The following is a 21,174-nucleotide window of genomic DNA, read 5'->3' on the forward strand; positions in this document are numbered from 1 at the left end:
AACCCTGTAGACCCCGCAGCCCCATAAAATCTATTCAAAACCCCATAGAAAACCCTATAGACCCAGTGGCCCCATAGAATCTATCTGAAGCCCCATAGCAAACCCTATAGACCCCGCAGCCCCATTGAATCTGTGGCAAACCCCATAGCAAACCCTATAGACCCCACGACCCCATGGGCAACCCTATAGACCCTGCAACCCCATAGAATCTATTTGCAAACCCCATAGCAAACCCTATAGACCCCGCGACCCCATGGGAAATCCTATAGACCCCGCAACCCCATAGAATCTATGGCAAACCCCATAGCAAACCCTATAGACCCCCACGACCCCATAGGAAACCCTATAGACCCCGCAACCCCATAGAATCTATGGCAAACCCCATAGCAAACCCTATAGACCCCACGACCCATAGGAAACCCTATAGACCCCGCAACCCCATAGAATCTATGGCAAACCCCCATAGCAAACCCTATAGACCCCACGACCCCCATAGCAAACCCTATAGACCCTACAAGCCCATAGAATCTGTGGCAAACCCCATAGGAAACCCTATAGACCCCACGACCCCATGGGAAACCCTATGGACCCCGCAACCCCATTGAATCTATGGCAAACCCCATAGCAAACCCTATAGACGCCATGACCCCATAGAATCTATTGCAAACCCCATAGGAAACCCTACAGACCCCACGACCCCATAGGAAACCCTATAGACCCCACAAGCCCATAGAATCTATAGCCAACCCCATAGGAAACCCTATAGACCCCACGACCCCATAGAATCTATAGCCAACCCCATAGCAAACCCTATAGACCCCACGACCCCATAGGAAGCCCCATTGCCGACCCCATAGGAAGCCCCGTTAACCCCCCCTCCTTCCAATCCCCTTCATTCAACCCCTGGAGGACTCCGCGCCTAGAGCGGCCCTCTCTATGGTCCCCGCGCACCTCCCCACTTCCGCTTCGCATCCGCAGAGGGGCGGGGATAAGAGAGGAAAAGGCGTGGTTATGTGAGGAAGTGGGCGTGGCTAAGAGCGGAAGAGGGCTTTGAAGCCGCCATGCGGGACCGGACGCGGGAACTCCTCCAGGTCCGCGGGGGGCGAGGGGAAAAAAAAAAAAAAAAAGCCGGGCGCTCTTAAAGGGGCCGCGTTAATTAACGCGGTAATTAGCGCTCATTAACGAGGGGATCCTCCGCCCGCAGGATTACATCCCCAGCGATGAGGAAGGAGAGGAGACGGTGGCGTTGGTGGGGCTGAAGGCGTCCAGTGAGGATGAGACGCTGTTGCAGGTGGGGTTAATTAGTGGGTAATTAGGGGTTAATTAATTAGCGCCTAGTTAGCGTGGCGGTTGGGGGAGGAGGGATTGAGTCGGGGTTGTGGCTTGGAGAAAGGGGTCGGTGGGGGCTGTGTGGGATGGGGAGGCGTTGAGCACCTGCTGATTAGCGTCTAATTAATAATTAATTGATGGCTGATTAGTAATTAATTAAATGCTAATTAAGGCGTTGAGGGGGTGATAGGGGATGCGGGCTCCACTGCGTGGCATGTAGCTTTATGGGGTGGGTTTAATGCGTGATTAGCAGGTGATTAGCATCTAATTAGCACGGAATAAATAATTAGGGAGAGTTAATTAATTCTGGCTGGGCATCTGGGGGGTCGAAGCTCATTAAGATGCTGCTTAATTAGATTTAATTGGGGGCGTGCGTGGCGTTAGGGGAACACAAGCATGCATGCTACTTAATCTTGTTTGGTATTTCCTTTGCATGTAATTAGCATAGGAGGCGGGGCAAGTGCTTCTAACTGCTTTAATTACTGCCCAAAGCGTACCTAATTAGCATCTCATTAATATGCAGTCGAGGCATTTAGGGGGGTGATGAGTTTTGATGGGGTTAATTGGGGTAAATGGCATTGTGAGACCCCGGAAGTGCCCCTAAGCCCCTCCCCCAAATTAGCATGTGATTAGCATCTAATTAGAATCCAGTGATTAGCTATCAACATCTAATTGGTAATTTATTGTAGAATGGGCAAAAGGGGGGCATGTTGTCATTAATTGGGGTGTTAATGGAATTAATGAAGGCGAATAGTATCAGGGCTGTCAAAGACTGGCCCGAATGGCCTAATTAGCATCTAATTAACATCTAATTAGCGCCTAATTAGCAACTCATTGTAGGGGGAGAATGGGGGGGAATGGTGTCATTAATTGGGGGTATTAATGCAGTTAATGGGGGGGCCCTGAAGGAAGCCCTGAATGCCTTAATTAGCATCTGATTAGCATCTAATTAGCAACTGGCTGTGGGGGGAATGGGGAATGGAGGGCAGTGCTGTCATTAATTGGGGTATTAATGGGGGCAAATGGCATCTTAGGCCCTCAAGGAAGCCTCGATCCCCCCTTAATGAGCCCCTAATGAGCCGCTAATTTGTGCCTAATTAACAATTAGAAATTGATGGGGGGGGGGGGAATGGGGGCAGTGGTGCCATTAATTGGGGTATTAATGGGGTCAATGGGGGCGAATGGCAGCAGGGGCCCTGAAGGCAGCCCTAAGGAGCCCCTAATTAGCAGCTAATTAGCGCCTAATTGGCAACTGACTGGGGGGCTGGGGGGTGGGATTGGGGGTCAGTGCTGTCATTAATTGGGGTTTTAATGGGGTTAATGGGGGGGAGTGGCATCGGGGGCCCTGAATGCAGCCCAGGACGCCCCTAATTAGCATCTAATTAGCATCTAATTAGCAACTGATGAGCAATTTGTTGTAAGGGGAGTGGGGGGGAGTGGTGTGATTAATTGGGGGTATTAATGGAGTTAATGGGGGCCAATGGCAGAGGGGGCCCTGACAGCAGCCCCGACCCCCCCTTAATGAGCTCCTAATTAGCAGCTAATTAGTGCCTAATTGGCAACTGACTGGGGGGATGGGGGGGGGAATGGGGGTCAGTGCTGTCATTAATTGGGGTTTTAATGGGGTTAATGGGGGGGAATGGCATCGGGAGCCCTGAATGCAGCCCAGGACGCCCCTAATTAGCATCTAATTAGCATCTAATTAGCAACTGATGAGCAATTTGTTGTAGGGGGAGTGGGGGGAGTGGTGTGATTAATTGGGGGTATTAATGGGGTTAATGGGGGCCAATGGCAGAGGGGGCCCTGACAGCAGCCCCGACCCCCCCTTAACGAGCCCCTAATTAGCAGCTAATTAGTGCCTAATTGGCAACTGACTGAGGGGATGGGGGGGGAATGGGGGTCAGTGCTGTCATTAATTGGGGTTTTAATGGGGGGGAATGGCATCGGGGTCCGTGAAGGCAGCCCGGAACGCCCCTAATGAGCCCCTAATTAGCATCTAATGAGCGATTAATGAGCAATTAATCAGGCGCGGGCAGTGCGGGAAGCGCTGCGCTGCATGGAGAGCAAGGTGGCGGCGCTGGAGGCCCTGCAGGAGGCGCTGCTGGGAAACGCCCTGCCTGACAACGGTGGGGTCAGGGGTCAGAGGTCATGGGGGTCACGGGGTCATGGGGGTCACGGGGGGTCAGGTTATGGGGGTCACAGGGTCATGGGTCTTTGTCTATGGGGTTTGTCTATGGGGTTTGTCTATGGGGTTTGTCTATGGGGTTAGTTTATGGGGCTGTGTGGGGACATATGGGGTTTTTCTATGGGGTCTCTATGGGGCTTTTTTGTGGGGTCACTATGGGATTTTTCTGTGGGGTTTGTCTATGGGGTCCTTATGGGCTCTATGGGGCTCTGTGGGGTCTCTATGGGGCTATATGGAGCTCGATGGGGTTTCTGTGGGCACTTATGGGATCTCCATGGGGTTTCTTTCTATGGAGTTCTAAAGGGTTCTATGGGGTTTTGCTATGGGGTTTCTCTCTCTATGGGGTTTCGCTATGGGCTTCTATGGGGTTTCTGTTGAGTTTCTGTGGGCTCTATGGGGTCTCCATGCATCTCTATGGGGTTTTTATGGGTTCTATGGGGCATTACAGGTTTCTCTGTGGGGTTTCTCTATAGGGCTGTGTGGGGTCTCTATGGGGCTTTTTTGTGGGGTCTCTATGGGGTTTGTCTGTGGGGTCCTTATGGGCTCTAGGGGGCTCTGTGGGGTCTCTATGGGGCTATATGGAGCTCTATGGGGTTTCTGTGGGCACTTACGGGATCTCCATGGGGTTTCTTTCTATGGAGTTCTAAAGGGTTCTATGGGGTTTCTCTTTCTATGCGGTTTCTCTTTCTATGGGGTTCCTCTATGGGGTTTCGCTGTGGGGTTTCTCTCTTTATGGGGTTTCGCTATGGGGTTTCTCTCTCTATGGGGTTTTGCTATGGGATTTCTCTCTCTATGGGGTTTCGCTATGGGCTTCTATGGGGCTTCTGTTGAGTTTCTGTGGGCTCTATGGGGTCTCCATGCATCTCTATGGGGTTTTTATGGGTTCTATGGGGCATTACAGGTTTCTCTGTGGGGTTTCTCTGTGGGGTTTCTCTATAGGGCTGTGTGGGGTCATATGGGGCTTTTTTGTGGGGTCTCTATGGGGCTTTTTTGTGGGGTCTTTATGGGCTCTATGGGGCTCTGTGGGGTCTCTATGGGGTTATATGGAGCTCTATGGGGTTTCTGTGGGCACTGATGGGATCTCCATGGGGTTTCTCTCTCACTATGGGGTTTCTCTCTCTCTATGGGGTTTCTCTCTCTCTATGGGGTTTCTCTCTCTCTATGGGGTTTCTCTCTCTCTATGGGGTTTCTCTCTCTCTATGGGGTTTCTCTCTCTATGGGGTTTCGCTATGGGGTATCTGTTGAGTTTCTGTGGGCTCTATGGGGTCTCCATGCATCTCTATGGGGTTTTTATGGATTCTATGGGGCATTACAGGTCTCTATGGGGTTTCTCTATGGGGTTTCTCTATGGGGTTTCTCTATGGGGTTTCTCTATGGGGTTTCTCTATGGGGTTTCTCTATGGGGTTTCTCTATGGAGTTTTTCTATGGGGCTTGTCTATGGGGCTGTGTGCGGTTATATGGGGTTTTTCTATGGGGTCTCTATGAGGTTTGTCTGCAGGGGATCTCTATGGGGTTTTTCTATGGGGCTCTTTTCTGTGGGGTTTGTCTATGGGGGTCTCTATGGGGGATTCTATGGGGCTGTATGGGGTTATATGGGATTGTATGGGGGCTCTATGGAGTTGTGTGGGTCTCTGAGATCTTTATGGGGTCAGTGGGGCTCTATGAGGCTCTGGGTCTTTGTGGGGTCTCTGTGTGGTTATATGGGGCTCTGTGGGGTTTCTGGGAGCTCTGTAGGGTTTCTATGAAGTTCTAAGGGGTTTGTGGGGTTTGTCTGTGGGGTTTGTCTGTGGGGTTTGTCTGTGGGGTTTGTCTGTGGGGTAATATGGGATTATATGGGGTCTCTGTGGGGTCTCTATGAGGCTCTATGGGTGTCTGTGGGGTCTCTATGAGGTTATATGGGGCTCTGTGGGGTTTCTGAGAGCACTATGGGATCTCCATGGGGTTTTTTTCTATGGAGTTCTAAAGGGTTCTATGGGGTTTCGCTATGGGGTCTCTATGGGGTTCTATGGGGTGTCTGTTGAGTTTCTGTGGGCTCTATGGGATCCCCATGCATATCTATGGGGTTTCTCTATGGGGTTTCTCTATGGGGTTTCCCTATGGGGTTACGTGGGGCTTGTTTATGGGGCTGTGTGGGGTCATATGGGGTTTTTCTATGGGGTCTCTATGGGGCTTTTTTGTGGGGTCTCTATGGGGTTTGTCTGTGGGGTCCTTATGGGCTCTATGGGGCTCTGTGGGGTCTCTATGGGGCTATATGGAGCTCTATGGGGTTTCTGTGGGCACTTATGGGATCTCCATGGGGTTTCTTTCTATGGGGTTTCGCTATGGGGTTTCTCTTTCTATGGGGTTTCGCTATGGGCTTCTATGGGGTATCTGTTGAGTTTCTGTGGGCTCTATGGGGTCTCCATGCATCTCTATGGGGTTTTTATGGGTTCTATGGGGCATTACAGGTTTGTGTGGGGTTTATCTGTGGGGTTCTATGGGGCTTGTCTATGGGGCTGTGTGGGATTATGTGTGGTTTTTCTATGGGGTCTCTATGGAAACTTTGTGGAGCTGTGGCGTCTCTATGGGTCCCCATGGGGTTTTTGTGGGGTCTCTGGGGTTTCTATGAGCTCTATGGGGCATTATAGCTCTCTATGGGGTCCCTATGGGGTTTCTCTGGGGTCTCTATAGCTCTCTATGTGTCCCTATGGGGTTTCTGTGGGGTCTCTTTGGGCTGCTATGGGGTCTCTGTGGTTTCCATGAGCTCTGTGGGGCATTATAGCTCTCTATGGGGTTTTTGTGGGGTCCCTATGGGTCTCTGTGGGGTTTCAGTGGGTTACTATGGGGTCTCTATGGGGTTTCTATGAGCTCTATGGGGCATTATAGCTCTCTGTGGGGTCCCTATGGGGTCTCTATGGGGCTTCTATGGGGCGTTATAGCTCTCTATGGGGGTTCTGTGGGGTCCCTATGGGGTCTCTATGGGGTTTCTATGGGGCGTGATAGCTCTCTATGGAGGTTCTGTGGGGTCTCTGTGGGTTGCTATGGAGTCTCTGGGGTTGCTATGAGCTCTATGGGGCATTATAGCTTTCTGTGGGGTCTCTATGGGTCCCTATGGGGTCCGAATGTGTCCCTATGGGGTTTCTGTGGGGTCTTTGGGGTTGGTATGAGCTCTGTGGAGCACTATGGCTCTCTATGGGGTCTCTATGGGGTTTCTGTGGGGTCTCTGTGTGTTGCTATGGGGTCTTTGGGGTTGCTATGAGCTCTATGGGGCATTATAGCTCTCTGTGGGGTCCCTATGGGTCCCTATGGGGCACTATGGCTCTCTCTGGGGCCTCTGTGGGGTCTCTGTGGGTTGCTATGGGGTCTCTAGGGTTGCTATGAGCTCTATGGGGCACTATATCTCTCTGTGGGGTCTCTATGGGTCCCTATGGGGTCTGAATGTGTTCCTATGGGGTTTCTGTGGGGTCTCAGTGGGTTGCTATGGGGTTTCTAGGGTTGCTATGAGCTCTATGGGGCACTATAGCTCTCTGTGGGGTCTCTGTGGGTTGCTATGGGGTCTTTGGGGTTGCTATGAGCTCTGTGGGGCACTATATCTCTCTGTGGGGTCTCTATGGGTCCCTATGGGGTCTGAATGTGTCCCTATGGGGTTTCTGTGGGGTCTTTGGGGTTGCTATGAGCTCCATGGGGCATTATAGCTCTCTATAGGGTTTCTGTGGGGTCTCTATGGGTTGCTATGAGGTCTTTGGGTTTCTATGAACTCTATGGGGCACTATAGGTCTCTATGGGGTTTCTGTGGGGTCTCTGTGGGTTGCTATGGAGTCTCTGGGGTTTCTCTGAGCTCTATGGGGCACTATAGCTCTCTATTGGGTTGCTATGAGCTCTGTGGGGCACTATAGCTCTCTATGGGGTTTCTGTGGGGTTTCTGTGGGGTCTCTGTGTTGCTATGTGGTCTTTGGGGTTGCTATGAGCTCTATGGGGCACTATAGATCTCTTTGGGGTTTCTGTGGGGTTTCTACGAGCTCTATGGGGCATTATAGCTCTCTGTGGGGTCTCTATGGGTCCCTATGGGGTCTGAATGTGTGCCTGTGGGGTTTCTGTGGGGTCTTTGGGGTTGGTACGAGCCCTGTGGGGCACTATAGCTCTCTATGGGGTTGCTATGAACTCTATGGAGCATTATAGCTCTCTATAGGGTTTCTGTGGGGTCTCTATGGGTTGCTATGGGGTCTTTGGGTTTGTTATGAGCTCTATGGGGCATTATAGGTCTCTGTGGGGTCTCTGTGGCATCTCTGTGTGTTGCTATGGGGTCTTTAAGGTTGCTATGAGCTTTATGGGGCACTATAGCTCTCTATGGGGTCTCTATGGGGTTTCTGTGGGGTCTCTGTGGGTTGCTATGGGGTCTTTGGTGTTTCTATGAGCTCTATGGGGCACTATAGCTCTCTATGGGGTTTCTGTGGGGTCTCTGTGGGTTGCTATGGAGTCTCTGGGGTTTCTATGAGCTCTATGGGGCATTATAGCTCTCTGTGGGGTCCCTATGGGGTCCCTATGGGGCTTTATAGCTCTCTATGGGGTCTCTGTGGGCTCTATGGGGCATTATAGCTCTCTATGGGTGTTCTGTGGGGTCTCTATGGGGGTTCTTTGTGGTCTCTATGGGGCATTATAGCTTTCTATAGGGTTCCTATGGGGCGTGATAGCTCTGTATGGGGTCCCTATGGGGTTTCTGTGGGGTCTCTGTGTGTTGCTATGGGGTCTTTGGGGTTGCTATGAGCTCTATGGGGCACTATAGCTCTCTGTGGGGTTTCTGTGGGGTCTCTGTGGGTTGCTATGGGGTCTCTAGGGTTGCTATGAGCTCTGTGGGGCATTATAGCTCTCTGTGGGGTCTCTATGGGTCCCTATGGGGTCTGAATGTGTGCCTATGGGGTTTCTGTAGGGTCTCTATGGAGCATTATTGTTCTCTATGGGGTCTCTATGGGGCATTGTAGCTTTCTGTGCTGTCTCTATGTGTCCCTATGGGGTCTGAATGTGTTCCTATGGGGTTTCTGTGGGGTCTTTGGGGTTGCTATGAGCTCTATGGGGCATTATAGCTCTCTATGGGGTCTCTATGGGGTTTCTGTGGGGTCTCTGTGGGTTGCTATGGGGTCTCTAGGGTTGCTATGAGCTCTATGGGGCACTATAGCTCCCTGTGGGGTCCCTGTGGGGTCCCTGTGGCTCTGTGTGCGTTGCTATGGGGCAGCCCCCCGTGGGCCGTTTCCCCAGCAGAGCAGAAGCGCGCCCTGCAGGCGCAGCAGGAGGAGCTGCAGCTGCTGGCCAACCAGACGCGCTGCCACCTCCAAGGTGCGACCCCACAACCCCACAAATCCACCCCAAAATCCCCCGTTTCCCCCCCCGCAAGCCGCTTTTCCCCCCCAAGAAACCCCAGAAGTCCAAAAAATCCCCCGTTTTTACCCCCAAATCCCCCATCTTTGCCCCCAAATCCCATTTTTACCCCCCAAAGTCCCTTTATAGGATCCCAAAATTCCCCTACCCCCCCAAAATCCCATTTTACCCCAAAATTCCCTTTATAGGCTCCCAAAAATCCCATTTTCACCCCCAAAATCCCTTTGTAGGATCCCAAAATCCCCTTTTTACCCCAAAAATCCCCCATTTTTCTCCCCAAAATCCCCCATTTCCCCCCCAAAATCCCATTTTTACCCCCAAAATCCCTTTATAGGTTCCCCAAAATCCCCTATATCTGTCCAAAATCCCATTTTTACCCCCAAAATCCTTTTTTAGGATCCCAAAATCCCCCATTTCCCTCTTTAAATGCCATTTTTACCCCAAAAATCCGATTATAGGGTCCCAAAATCCCCTTTTTCTCCCCCAAAAACCATTTTCACCCCAAAAATCCCATTATAGGAGCCCCAAATCCCCCATGTCCCCCCCAAAAATCCCATTTTTCTCCCTAAAAATCCCCCATTCCCCCCCCCAAATCCCATTTTTACCCCAAAAATCCCTTTATAGGATCCCCAAATCCCCCATTTCCCTCTTTAAATGCCATTTTTACCCCAAAAATCCGATTATAGGGTCCCAAAATCCCCTTTTTCTCCCCCAAAAACCATTTTCACCCCAAAAATCCCATTATAGGAGCCCCAAATCCCCCATGTCCCCCCCCAAAAATCCCATTTTTCTCCCTAAAAATCCCCCATTCCCCCCCCCCCCCCAAATCCCATTTTTACCCCAAAAATCCCTTTATAGGATCCTCAAATCCCCCATTTCCCTCTTTAAATCCCATTTTTACCCCAAAAATCCGATTATAGGATCTCAAAATCCCCTTTTTCTCCCCAAAAAACCATTTTCACACCAAAATCCCATTATAGGAGCCACAAATCCCCCATGTCCCCACCAAAATCCCATTTTTCTTCCTAAAAATCCCCCATTTCCCCCCCCAAAATCCGATTTTTACCCCCAAAATCCCTCTATAGTTTCCCAAAAATCCCCTTTTCCTCCCCCAAAATCCCATTTTTACCCCCAAAATCCCTTTATAGGTTCCCTAAAATCCCCCATTTCTGTCCAAAATCCCATTTTTACCCTCAAAATCCCTTTTTAGGATCCCAAAATCCCCCATTTCCCTCTTTAAATCCCACTTTTACCCCAAAAATTCGATTGTAGGATCCCAAAATCCCCTTTTTCTCCCCCAAAAACCATTTTCACACCAAAATCCCATTATAGGAGCCCCAAAAGCCCCTGTTCTCCCCCCACAAATCCCCCAATCCCACTAAAATCCTATTTTTACCCCCAAAATCCCTTTATAGGATCCAAAAATCCCCCATTCCTCCCCCCAAAATCCCATTCTTACCCCAAAAATCCCCCATTTCCTCCCCCAAATCCCCTTTTTCCTCCCCAAAAATCCCCCATTCTCCCCAAGATCCCATTTTTCCCCCATAAATCCCTTTATAGGATCCCCAAAATCCCTCATTCCCCCCCCCAAAAATCCCATTTTTACCCCAAAATTCCCTTTATACGTTCCCCAAGATCCTATTTTCACCCTCAAAATCCCTTTATAGGATCCCCAAAATCCCCCAAATCCACTTTTTACCCCCACAATCCCATTTTTACCTCCAAAATCCCTTCATAGGATCCCCAAAATCCCCCAAATCCCCTTTTTCCCTGCAAAATCCCATTTTCACCCCAGAATTCCCTTTATGAGATCCCCATAATCCCCCATTTCCTCCCCAAAATCCCATTTTTACCCCAAAAATCCCTTTATAGGATCCCCAGAATCCCACTTTTACCCCAAAAATCCCTTCATAGGATCCCCAAAATCCCCCAAATCCACTTTTTACCCCCACAATCCCAGTTTTACCCCAAAAATCCCTTTATGGTTCACAAAAATCCCCTTTTTCTCCCCCAAAATCCCATTTTTACCTCCAAAATCCCTTTATAGGATCCCAAAAATCCCCCAAATCCCCTTTTTCCCCACAAAATCCCATTTTCACCCCAAAAATCCATTTATAGGTTCCCAAAAATCCCCCATTTTTCTCTCCCCAAATCCCCCATTTTTTTTCCCCCCAAATCCCTCTATTTTTCTCCCCCAAAATCCCCTTTTTCTCCTCAAAATCCCCATTTTTACCCCCAAAATCTCTTTATAGGTTCCCAAAAATCCCCCATTTCCCCCCAAAATCCCCTTTTTCCTCCCTAAAAATCCCCCATTCTCCCCAAGATCCCATTTTTGCCCCCAAATTCCCTTTATAGGTTCCCCAAAATCCCTCATTCCCCCCCAAAATCCCCTTTTTCCCCCATAAATCCCTTTATAGGATCCCCAAAATCCACTTTTTACCCCACAATCCCAGTTTTACCCCAAATATTCCTTTATAAGTTCCCAAAAATCCCCTTTTTCTCCCCCAAAATCCCATTTTTACCTCCAAAATCCCTTCATAGGATCCCAAAAATCCCCCAAATCCCCTTTTTCCCTGCAAAATCCCATTTTCACCCCAGAATTCCCTTTATGAGATCCCCAAAATCCCCCGTTTCCTCCCCAAAATCCCATTTTTACCCCAAGAATCCCTTCGTAGGTTCCCAAAAATCCCCCATTTCCCCCCCAGATTCTCATTTTTCCCCCCCAAATCCCATTTTTACCCCCAAAAACCCCATTTTCCCCCCCCCAAAACTCCATTTCCCCCCCCCCCAAATCCCCATTTTTCCCCCCCAAAATCCCCTTTTTCCCCCAAAAAAATCCCCATTCCCACCCCCCAAACCAAAACCCCAAAACCCTTCATTTCTTTTTCCCCCCAAAACGCCCCAAAATCGCCCGATTTCACCCCAAACCGCAGCGCTGGAGCCTCGGCCTGAGGACCAACAAAACCTGGCCTCCATCAGCGCCCGCGTCCGGCGCACGCAGGTACCGAAATTGGGCTGAAAAAGGGCATTTTGGGGGCATTTTGGGGGCTTTTTGGGGCTTTTTGGGGCTTTTTGGGGCTTTTTGGGGCTTTTTGGTGTTATTGATGCTGCTGATGGTGAGGGGCGTTTTGGGGTGAAAAAGGAGATTTGGGGCAAAAGGAGACGATGGGGATTGAAGGAAACAGAAAAGCGTGTTGAAAAGGGAAAGCAATTGAATTTGGGGAAAAAACAGGGAGTAGAAAAGCCCAGATTTAAGGTGAAAAACAGGGATTTCTGGAAAAAAAAAAGCCCAGATTTAAGGTGAAAAACAGGGAGTTCTGGAAAAAAAAAAACACCCAGATTTAAGGTTAAAAACAGGGATTTCTGGGAGAAAACCCCATATTTAAGGTAAAAAAACAGGGATTTCTGGGAGAAAACCCCAGATTTAAGGTGAAAAACAGGGATTTCTGGGAGAAAAAGCCAGATTTTAGGTTAAAACAGGGATTTCTGGCAAAAAAAAACCCAGATTTAAGGATAAAAACAGGGATTTCTGTGTAAGAAAAGCCCAGATTTAAGGGAAAAACCCCAAATTTAAGGTGAAAAACAGGGATTGCTGTGTAAGAAAAGCCAAATTTAAGGTTGAAAACAGGGATTTCTGGGAGAAAACCCCAGATTTAAGGTAAAAACCCCATATTTAAGGTTAAAAACAGGGATTTCTAGCAGAAATACTCATATTTAAGGGGGAAAACCCCAGATTTAAGGGAAAACCCCAAATTTAAGGTCATAACCAGGGATTTCTTGGAGTAAAAGCCAGATTTAAGGTTAAAAACAGGGATTTCTGCCAAAAAAACCCAGATTTAAGGTTAAAAACAGGGATTTCTTGGAGTAAAAGCCAGATTTTAGGTGAAAAACAGGGATTTCTAGCAGAAATACTCATATTTAAGGGGGAAAACCCCATATTTAATGGAAAAACAGGGATTTGTGTGAGAAAAAGCCAGATTTAAGGTTAAAACCAGGGATTTCTGGCAAAAAAACCCCAGATTTAAAGTTAAAACCAGGGATTTCTGTGAGAAAACCCCAGATTTACAGGGAAAAACCCCAGATTTAAGGTTAAAAAAATAGTTTTCTGGGACAAAAAGCCAGATTTTAGGTTAAAAACAGAGATTTCTGTGAGAAAACCCCAAATTTACGGTTAGAAACAGGGATTTCTTGGAGAAAAAGCCAGGTTTTAGGTTAAAAACAGGGATTTCTGTGAGAAAAAGCCAGGTTTTAGGTTAAAACAGGGATTTCTGGCAAAAAAAAAACCAGATTTAAGGTTAAAACCAGGGATTTCTGTGTAAGAAAAGCCAAATTTAAGGGAAAAACCCCAAATTTAAGGTGAAAAACAGGGATTTCTTGGAGAAAAATCCAGATTTTAGGTGAAAAACAGGGATTTCTAGCAGAAATACTCATATTTAAGGGGGAAAACCCCATATTTAATGGAAAAACAGGGATTTGTGTGAGAAAAAGGCAGATTTAATGTTAAAACCAGGGATTTCTGTGAGAAAACCCCAGATGTATGGGAAAAACCCCAAATTTAAGGTGAAAAACAGGGATTTCTGGGAGAAAAAGCCAGTTTTAAGGGGAAGAACTTCAAATTAAATGTTTAAAACAGGGATTTCTTGGAGTAAAAGCCAAAGTTAAGTTTAAAAACAGGGATTTGTGTGAGAAAACCCCATATTTAAGGTTAAAAACAGGGATTTTTGTGAGAAAACCCCAAATCTAAGGTTAAAACCAGGCAGTTCTTGTAGAAAAAGCAAGATTTTAGGTGAAAAACAGGGATTTCTAGCAGAAATACTCATTCAAGGGGGAAAACCGAATATTTAATGGGAAAACCAGGGATTAGGGGGTAGGGGGTAGGGTTGGGGTTAGTGTAGGGTTTAGGGTTGGCGTTTAGGGTTTAGGGTTGGGGTTTAAGATTATGGTTATGCTTTAGGGTTTAGGGTTGGGGTTATGGTTAGGGTCAGGGTTAGGGTATAGGGTTAGGGTTGGGTGTAGGGTTGGGGTTGTTAGTGTTAGGGTTGGGTTAGGATTAGAGTTTAGGGTTGGGTTTAGGGTTAGGGTTAGTGGTTGGGTTTAGGGTTAGGGTTTAGGGTTGAGGTTTAAGATTAGGGTTATGCTTTAGGGTTTAGGGTTATGGTTTGGGTTAGGGTTAGGGTTAGTGGTTGGGTTTAGGGTTAGGGTTTAGGGTTGAGGTTTAAGATTAGGGTTATGCTTTAGGGTTTAGGGTTATGGTTTAGGTTAGGGTTAGGGTTAGTGATTGGGTTTAGGGTTTGGGGTTAGGGTTGGGGTTTAAGATTAGGGTTATGCTTTAGGGTTTAGGGTTGGGGTTATGGTTTAGGTTAGGGTTAGGGTTGGGTTTAGGGTTAGGTTTAGGGTTGGGGTTAGAGTAGGGTATAGGGTTAGGGTTTGGGTTGGGTGTAGGGTTAGGGTTAGGGTTGTTAGGGTTAGGGTTAGGATTAGAGTTTAGGGTTGGGTGTAGGGTTAAGGTTAGGGTTGTTAGGGTTGGGTTAGGATTAGAGTTTAGGGTAGTGTTTAGGGTTAGTGGTTGGGTTTAGGGTTAGGGTTTAGGGTTTGGGGTTAGGGTTTTTAGGGTTAGAGTAGGGTTAGGGTTTAGGGTTAGGGTTCGAGTAGGGTTAGGATTAGGGTAGGGGTAGGGGTAGGGTTAGTGTAGGGTTTAGGGTTGGCTTTTTGGGTTTAGGGTTAGGGTTTAGGGTTGGGGTTTAAGATTAGGGTTATGCTTTAGGGTTTAAGGTTGGGGTTATGGTTTAGGTTAGGGTTTGGGTTAGGTTTAGGGTTGGGCTGGTGTTGTGTTTAGGGTTAGGGTTTAGGGTTTGGGGTCAGGGTTTTTAGGATTAGAGTAGGGTTAGGGTTTAGGGTTAGGGATGGGATAGGGTTAGGGTTAGTGTAGGGGTTAGGGTTGGCGTTTAGGGTTAGGGTTTAGGGTTGGGGTTTAAGATTATGGTTATGCTTTAGGGTTTAGGGTTGGGTTTATGGTTTAGGTTAGGGTCAGGTTTAGGGGTGGGTTTAGGGTTAGGTTTAGGGTTGGGCTAGTGTTGGGTTTAGGGTTAGGGTCAGAGTAGGGTATAGGTTTAGGTTTTGGGTTTATGGTTAGGGTTGGGTGTAGGGTTAGGGTTAGGGTTGTTAGGGTTGGGTTAGGGTTAGGATTAGAGTAGGGTTAGGGTTAGTGGTTGGGTTTAGGTTTAGGGTTTGGGGTTAGGGTTAGGGTTAGAGTAGGATTAAGGTTTAGGGTTAGGGTTGGAGTAGGGTTAGGGGTAGTGGTAGGGTAGGGGTTAGGGTTGGCGGTTGGGGTTTAAGATTAGGGTTATGCTTTAGGGTTTAGGGTTGGGATTATGGTTTGGGTTAGGGTTAGGGTTGGGTTTAGGGTTGGGCTAGTGTTGGGTTTAGGGTTAGGGTCAGAGTAGGGTATAGGGTTAGGGTTGTAGGGTTAGGGTCAGGGTTGTTAGGGTTGGGTTAGGATTAGAGTTTAGGGTTGGGTTTAGGGTTAGGGTTTAGGGTTTGGGGTTGGGGTTTTTAGGGTTAGAGTAGGATTAGGGTTTAGGTTTAGGGTAGGGGTTAGGATTAGAGTATGGTTAGGGTTAGTGGTTGGGTTTAGGGTTAGGGTTTAGGGTTTGGGGTTAGGGTTTTTAGGGTTAGAGTAGGATTAGGGTTTAGGGTTAGGTTTGGAGTAGGGTTAGGGTTAGGATTAGGGGTAGAGTAGTGGTTAGGGTTGGCATTTAGGGTTTAGGGTTAGGGTTTAGGTTTGGGGTTATGGTTTAGGTTAGGGTCAGTTTTAGGGGTGGGTTTGGGGTTAGGTTTAGGGTTGGGCTAATGTTGGGTTTAGGGTTAGAGTAGGGTAAAGGGATAGGGTTTGGGGTTAGGGTAGGGTTGTTAGGGTTGTGTGTAGGGTTAGGATTAGGGTAGGGTTATGGTTAGTGGTTGGGTTTAGTGTTAGGGTTTAGGGTTAGGGTTTTTAGGGTTAGAGTAGGATTAGAGTTTAGGGTTAGGGTTGGAGTAGGGTTAGTTTTAGGATTAGGGTTAGGGTATGGTTGGGGTAGGGGTTAGGGTTGGCGTTTAGGGTTTAGGGTTGGGGTTATGGTTTAGGTTAGGGTTAGGGTTGGGTTTAGAGTTAGGGTTAGAGTAGGGTATAGGGTTAGGGTTTGGGGTTAGGGTTGGATGTAGGGTTAGGGTTAAGGTTAGGGTTAGGATTAGAGTAGGGTTAGGGTTAGTGGTTGGGTTTAGGTTTAGGGTTTGCGGTTAGGGTTAGGGTTAGAGTAGGATTAAGGTTTAGGGTTAGGGTTGGAGTAGGGTTAGGGGTAGTGGTAGGGTAGGGGTTAGGGTTGGCGTTTAGGGTTTAGGGTTAGGGTTTAGGGTTGGGGTTTAAGATTATGGTTATGCTTTAGGGTTTAGGGTTGGGATTATGGTTTGGGTTAGGGTTGGGTTAGGGTTAGGGTTAGGGTATAGGGTTAGGGTTAGGGTTAGGGTTGTGTTTAGGGTTGGGCTGGTGTTGGGTTTAGGGTTAGGGTCAGAGTAGGGTATAGGGATAGAGTTTGGGGTTAGGGTTAGGGTTGGGTGTAGCGTTAGGGTTGTTAGGGTTGGGTTAGGATTAGAGTTTAGGGTTGGGTTTAGGGTTAGAGTAGGGTTTGGGTTAGGGTTAGTGGTTGGGTTTAGGGTTAGGGTTTAGGGTTTGGGGTTAGGGTTTCTAGGGTCAGAGTAGGATTAGGGTTTAGGGTTAGGGTTGGAGTAGGGTTAGGGTTAGTGTAGGGGTTAGGGTTGGCTTTTTGGGTTTAGGGTTAGGGTTTAGGGTTGGTGTTTAAGATTAGGGTTATGCTTTAGGGTTTAGGGTTGGGGTTGTGGTTTAGGTTAGGGTTAGGGTTAAGGTTTGGGTTTGGGGTTAGGGTTTTTAGGGTTAGAGTAGGGTTTAGGGTTAGGGTTGGAGTAGGGTATAGGGTTCGGGTTAGGTTTGGGGTTAGGGTTGTTAGGGTTAGGGGTTAGGATTAGGGACAAGAACACCCCAGATTTTAGGGGAAAAGCAGGGTTTTCTTGGTGAAAACCCCCGTTTTTGGGGAATTTGGGGTTGTTTGTTGGGGTTTTGGGGCCATTTGTTGATGTTTTGGGGCCATTTTGGGCGTTTCGGTGCCGTTTCTTGGGATTTTAGGGTCATTTGGGGAGATTTTGGGGTCATTTATTGGGATTTCTTTGCCATTTATGGTTATTTTGTGGCCATTTTGTGGGATTTTGGGTTGTTTCTTGTGATTTTAGGGTCATTTGGGGAGATTTTGGGGCCATTTCTTGGGATTTTGGGCTCCTTTATTGGGATTTGGGGTCATTTTGGGAGATTTTGGGGCCATTTATTGGGAATTTGGGGCCATTTATTTGAATTTTGTGGCCATTTTTTGAGATTTTTGGTCATTTATTGGGATTTGGGGGCAATTTCTTGGGATTTTGGGTCATTTGGGGAGATTTTGTGACCATTTATTGGGATTTTGTGGCCGTTTCTTGGGATTTTGGGGCCATTTCTTGGGATTTTGAGTCTGGTTATTTGGATTTGGGGTCATTTTGGGAGATTTTGTGTTCTCTTATTGGGATTTTGGGGCCATTTATTGATATTTTGGTGCAATTTCTCAGGATTTTGGGGCCGTTTCCTGGGATTTTGTGGCCGTTCATTGGGATTTGGGGTCCTTTATTGAGATTTTGTGGCCATTTCTTGGGATTTGGGGTCCTTTATTGGGATTTTGGTGTCATTAATTGGGATTTCAGGTCGTTGAATGGGATTTGGGGTCATTTTGGGAGATTTCGTGGCTATTTATTGGGATTTTGTGGCCTTTCATTGGGATTTTGGGGTCATTTATTGGGATTTTGGGGTAATTTCCTGGGATTTTCGGGCCTTTTATTGGGAATTGGGGTAATTTAATGGGATTTTGGTGTCATTAATTGGGATTTTGGTGTCATTTCTTGGGATTCTGGGGTAATTTCTTGGGATTTTGGAGCCATTTCTTGAGATTTTGGGGTCATTTCTTGGGATTTTGGTGCCGTTTGTTGGGATTTGGGGTTGCCTGATGGGTTCTTTGTGTCTCTTGCAGCACGGCGTCCTCCTGCAGGAGTTCCTGGCCGTGACGTCGAGGCTCCACGCAGCTCAGAGCCACTACAGGCAGCGCTGCCTGCAGCGAGTGCGGCGCCATCTGCACATCAGTCAGTGCCAGAACAGCCCAAAGATGGCCCCAAAAGGGCAAAAATGACCCCAAAATTGCCCTGAAAATGGCTTTAAAATGACCCTAAAAATGGCCCCGAAATGACCCCAAAAATGCCCTAAAATGGCTTAAAAATGTCCCTAAAAATGGCCCCCAAAATGACCCCAAAATGGTCCCCAAAATGACCCCAAAAATGGGCCAAAAAATGACCCCCAAAATGACCCCAAAAATGGGCCTAAAAATGACCCCAAAAATGACCCCAAAAGTGACCCAGAATGGCCCCAAAAATGGCCCCAAAAGGGCAAAAATGACCCCAAAAATTCCCCTAAAATGGCTTTAAAATGACCCTAAAAATGGCCCTGAAATGACCCCAAAATGACCCCAAAATTGCCCTAAAAGTGGCTTTACAGTGACACTAAAAATGGCCCCAAAAATGACCTCAAAATGACCCCAAAATTGCCCTAAAAATGGCTTTAAAATGACCCTAAAAATGGCCCCGAAATGACCCCAAAAATGCCCTAAAATGGCTTAAAAATGTCCCTAAAAATGGCCCCCCAAATGACCCCAAAATGACGCAGAATGGCCCCAAAAATGGCCCCAAAAATGGCCCCAAAAGGGCAAAAATGACCCCAAAAATTCCCCTAAAATGACCCCAAAAATGACCCCAAAAGTGACCCAGAATGGCCCCAAAAATGGCCCCAAAAATGACCCCAAAATGGCCCTAAAACAACCCCAAAAATGGCCCCAAAAGGGCAAAAATGACCCCAAAATTGCCCTAAAAATGGCTTTACAGTGACACTAAAAATGGCCCCGAAATGACCCCAAAAATGCCCTAAAATGGCTTAAAAATGTCCCTAAAAATGGCCCCCAAAATGACCCCAAAATGACACAGAATGGCCCCAAAAACGACCCCAAAAATGGGCCTAAAAATGACCCCACAATGCCCCAAAACTGACCCCAAAAGTGACCCAGAATGGCCCCAAAAATGTCCCCAAAAATGACCCCAAAATGGCCCTAAAACAACCCCAAAAATGGCCCCAAAAGGGCAAAAATGACCCCAAAATTGCCCTAAAAATGGCTTTAAAATGACCCTAAAAATGGCCCCGAAATGACCCCAAAAATGCCCTAAAATGGCTTAAAAATGTCCCTAAAAATGGCCCCCAAAATGACCCCAAAATGACGCAGAATGGCCCCAAAAACGACCCCAAAATTGGGCCTAAAAATGACCCCCAAAATGCCCCAAAAATGACCCCAAAAGTGACCCAGAATGGCCCCAAAAATGGCCCCAAAAATGACCCCAGAATGGCCCCAAAAATGACCCCAAAATGGCCCTAAAACAATCCCAAAAATGGCCCCAAAAGGGCAAAAATGACCCCAAAAATTCCCCTAAAATGGCTTTAAAATGACCCTAAAAATGGCCCCGAAATGACCCCAAAATGACCCCAAAATTGCCCTAAAAATGGCTTTAAAATGACCCTAAAAATGGCCCCGAAATGACCCCAAAAATGCCCTAAAATGGCTTAAAAATGTCCCTAAAAATGGCCCCCAAAATGACCCAAAAATGGCCCCCAAAATGACCCCAAAATGACGCAGAATGGCCCCAAAAATGGCCCCAAAAATGGGCCTAAAAATGGCCCCAAAAATGACCCCAAAAGTGACCCAGAATGGCCCCAAAAATGACCCCAAAATGGCCCTAAAACAACCCCAAAAATGGCCCCAAAAGGGCAAAAATGACCCCAAAATTGCCCTAAAAATGGCTTTACAGTGACACTAAAAATGGCCCCGAATGACCCCAAAAATGCCCTAAAATGGCCTTAAAATGACCCTAAAAATGGCCCCCAAAATGGTCCCCAAAATGACCCCAAAATGACGCAGAATGGCCCCAAAAATGACCCCAAAAATGGGCCTAAAAATGACCCCAAAAATGCCCTAAAAATGACCCCCAAAATGCCCCAAAAATGACCCCAAAAGTGACCCAGAATGGCCCCAAAAATGACCCAAAAGTGGCCCTAAAACAACCCCAAAAATGGCCCCAAAAGGGCAAAAATGACCCCAAAATTGCCTTAAAAATGGCTTTACAGTGACACTAAAAATGGCCCCGAAATGACCTAAATATGACCAAAAATGGCCCTAAAAATGACCAGTAAAATTGCCCAAAATGCCACGAAATTGGCCCCCAAAAGGACCTAAAAACGCCCCAATAAGACCCCAAAAATGGCCCTAAAAATAACCCCGAAAATGCTCTAAAAATCGCTTAAAAGTGACCCTAAAAATGGCCCCTGAAATGGCCCTAAAATGGTCACAAAAATGGCCCAAAAATGGCCCCAAAAATGGGCTCTAAATGGCCCCAGGAATGACCCCAAAAATGCCCTAAAAATGACCCCAAAAATGGCCCTAAAATGCCCTAAAAATGACCCTAAAAATGCCCCAAAAATGGCCCTAAAAAATCGCCCCAAAAATGCCCTAAAAATGACCCCACAGATGACCCCAAAATTGGCCCTAAAATGACCCAGAATGGCCCTAAAAATGACCCCAAAATGGCCCTAAAATGACCCCAAAAATGCCCCAAAATGACCCAGAATGGCCCCAAAAATGACCCCAAAAATGGCCCTGAAAATGCCCTAAAAATGACCCCATAAATGACCCAGAATGGCCCCAAAAATGGCCCTAAAATGACCCAGAATGGAGCTGAAAATGACCCCAAAAATGGCCCTAAAAAATGGCCCCAAAAATGACCCAAAACGGCTCCAAAAATGACCCAGAATGGCCCTAAAAATGGCCCTAAAAATGACCCTAAAAATGACCCCCAAAAATGCCCTAAAATGACCCCAAAAATGCCCTAAAATGACCCAGAATGGCCCCAAAAATGACCCCAAAAATGTCCCCGAAAATGCCCTAAAAATGGCTTAAAAATGACCCCAAAAAATGCCCTAAAAAAGGCTTATTAATGACCCTAAAAATGGCCCAGAAATGCCCTAAAAATGGCTTAAAAGTGTCCCTAAAAATGGCCCCAAAAATGCCCTAAAATGACCCCAAAAGTGGCCTCAAAAATGCCCTAAAAATGACCCCAAAAATGACCCAGAATGGCCCCAAAAATG

General features: G+C 47.3%; 1 protein-coding gene and 1 long non-coding RNA gene across 26 annotated transcripts in view; both read left to right on the forward strand.

Annotated features, from left to right (window-relative positions):
- The first annotated feature begins 988 nt into the window (after positions 1–988).
- The window catches only part of LOC128072974 (syntaxin-4-like), a 45,708-nt gene continuing 25,522 nt past the window's right edge, over positions 989–21,174 (forward strand). For 2 of the 20 annotated variants that reach the window (XR_008202554.1, XM_052667229.1), the window contains exons 1-3: positions 8,638–8,825; positions 11,801–11,868; positions 17,969–18,077. Coding sequence is in view for 19 of the 20 variants with exons in the window: in XM_052667229.1 (XP_052523189.1) it covers positions 8,645–8,825; positions 11,801–11,868; positions 17,969–18,077 (358 nt within the window). In the remaining variant the exon portion in view is untranslated. Of the gene's footprint in view, positions 1,092–1,204; positions 1,292–3,355; positions 3,456–4,817; positions 4,919–6,085; positions 6,154–6,186; positions 6,288–6,487; positions 6,784–6,938; positions 7,099–7,129; positions 7,161–7,303; positions 7,322–7,368; positions 7,413–7,628; positions 7,645–7,806; positions 8,031–8,185; positions 8,227–8,557; positions 8,826–11,800; positions 11,869–17,968; positions 18,078–21,174 lie in introns of those variants that run through there. The other 18 variants (XM_052667245.1, XM_052667247.1, XM_052667230.1 and 15 more) reach the window with 18 other exon arrangements.
- On the forward strand, positions 9,141–11,604 carry LOC128072980 (uncharacterized). 6 transcript variants are annotated; one of them, XR_008202561.1, is made up of 3 exons: positions 9,141–9,201; positions 9,953–10,015; positions 10,283–11,108. It is a non-coding gene; the product is annotated as an uncharacterized LOC128072980 (long non-coding RNA). The 6 variants fall into 6 exon arrangements; XR_008202564.1 differs by having other exon boundaries at positions 10,428–11,108; XR_008202565.1 differs by lacking the exon at positions 9,141–9,201 and adding an exon at positions 11,347–11,604 and having other exon boundaries at positions 9,693–10,015; positions 10,283–10,851.

Source organism: Tympanuchus pallidicinctus, unplaced genomic scaffold (assembly GCF_026119805.1).
Source record: "Tympanuchus pallidicinctus isolate F22 unplaced genomic scaffold, pur_lepc_1.0 scaffold78, whole genome shotgun sequence".
NCBI lineage: Eukaryota > Metazoa > Chordata > Aves > Galliformes > Phasianidae > Tympanuchus > Tympanuchus pallidicinctus.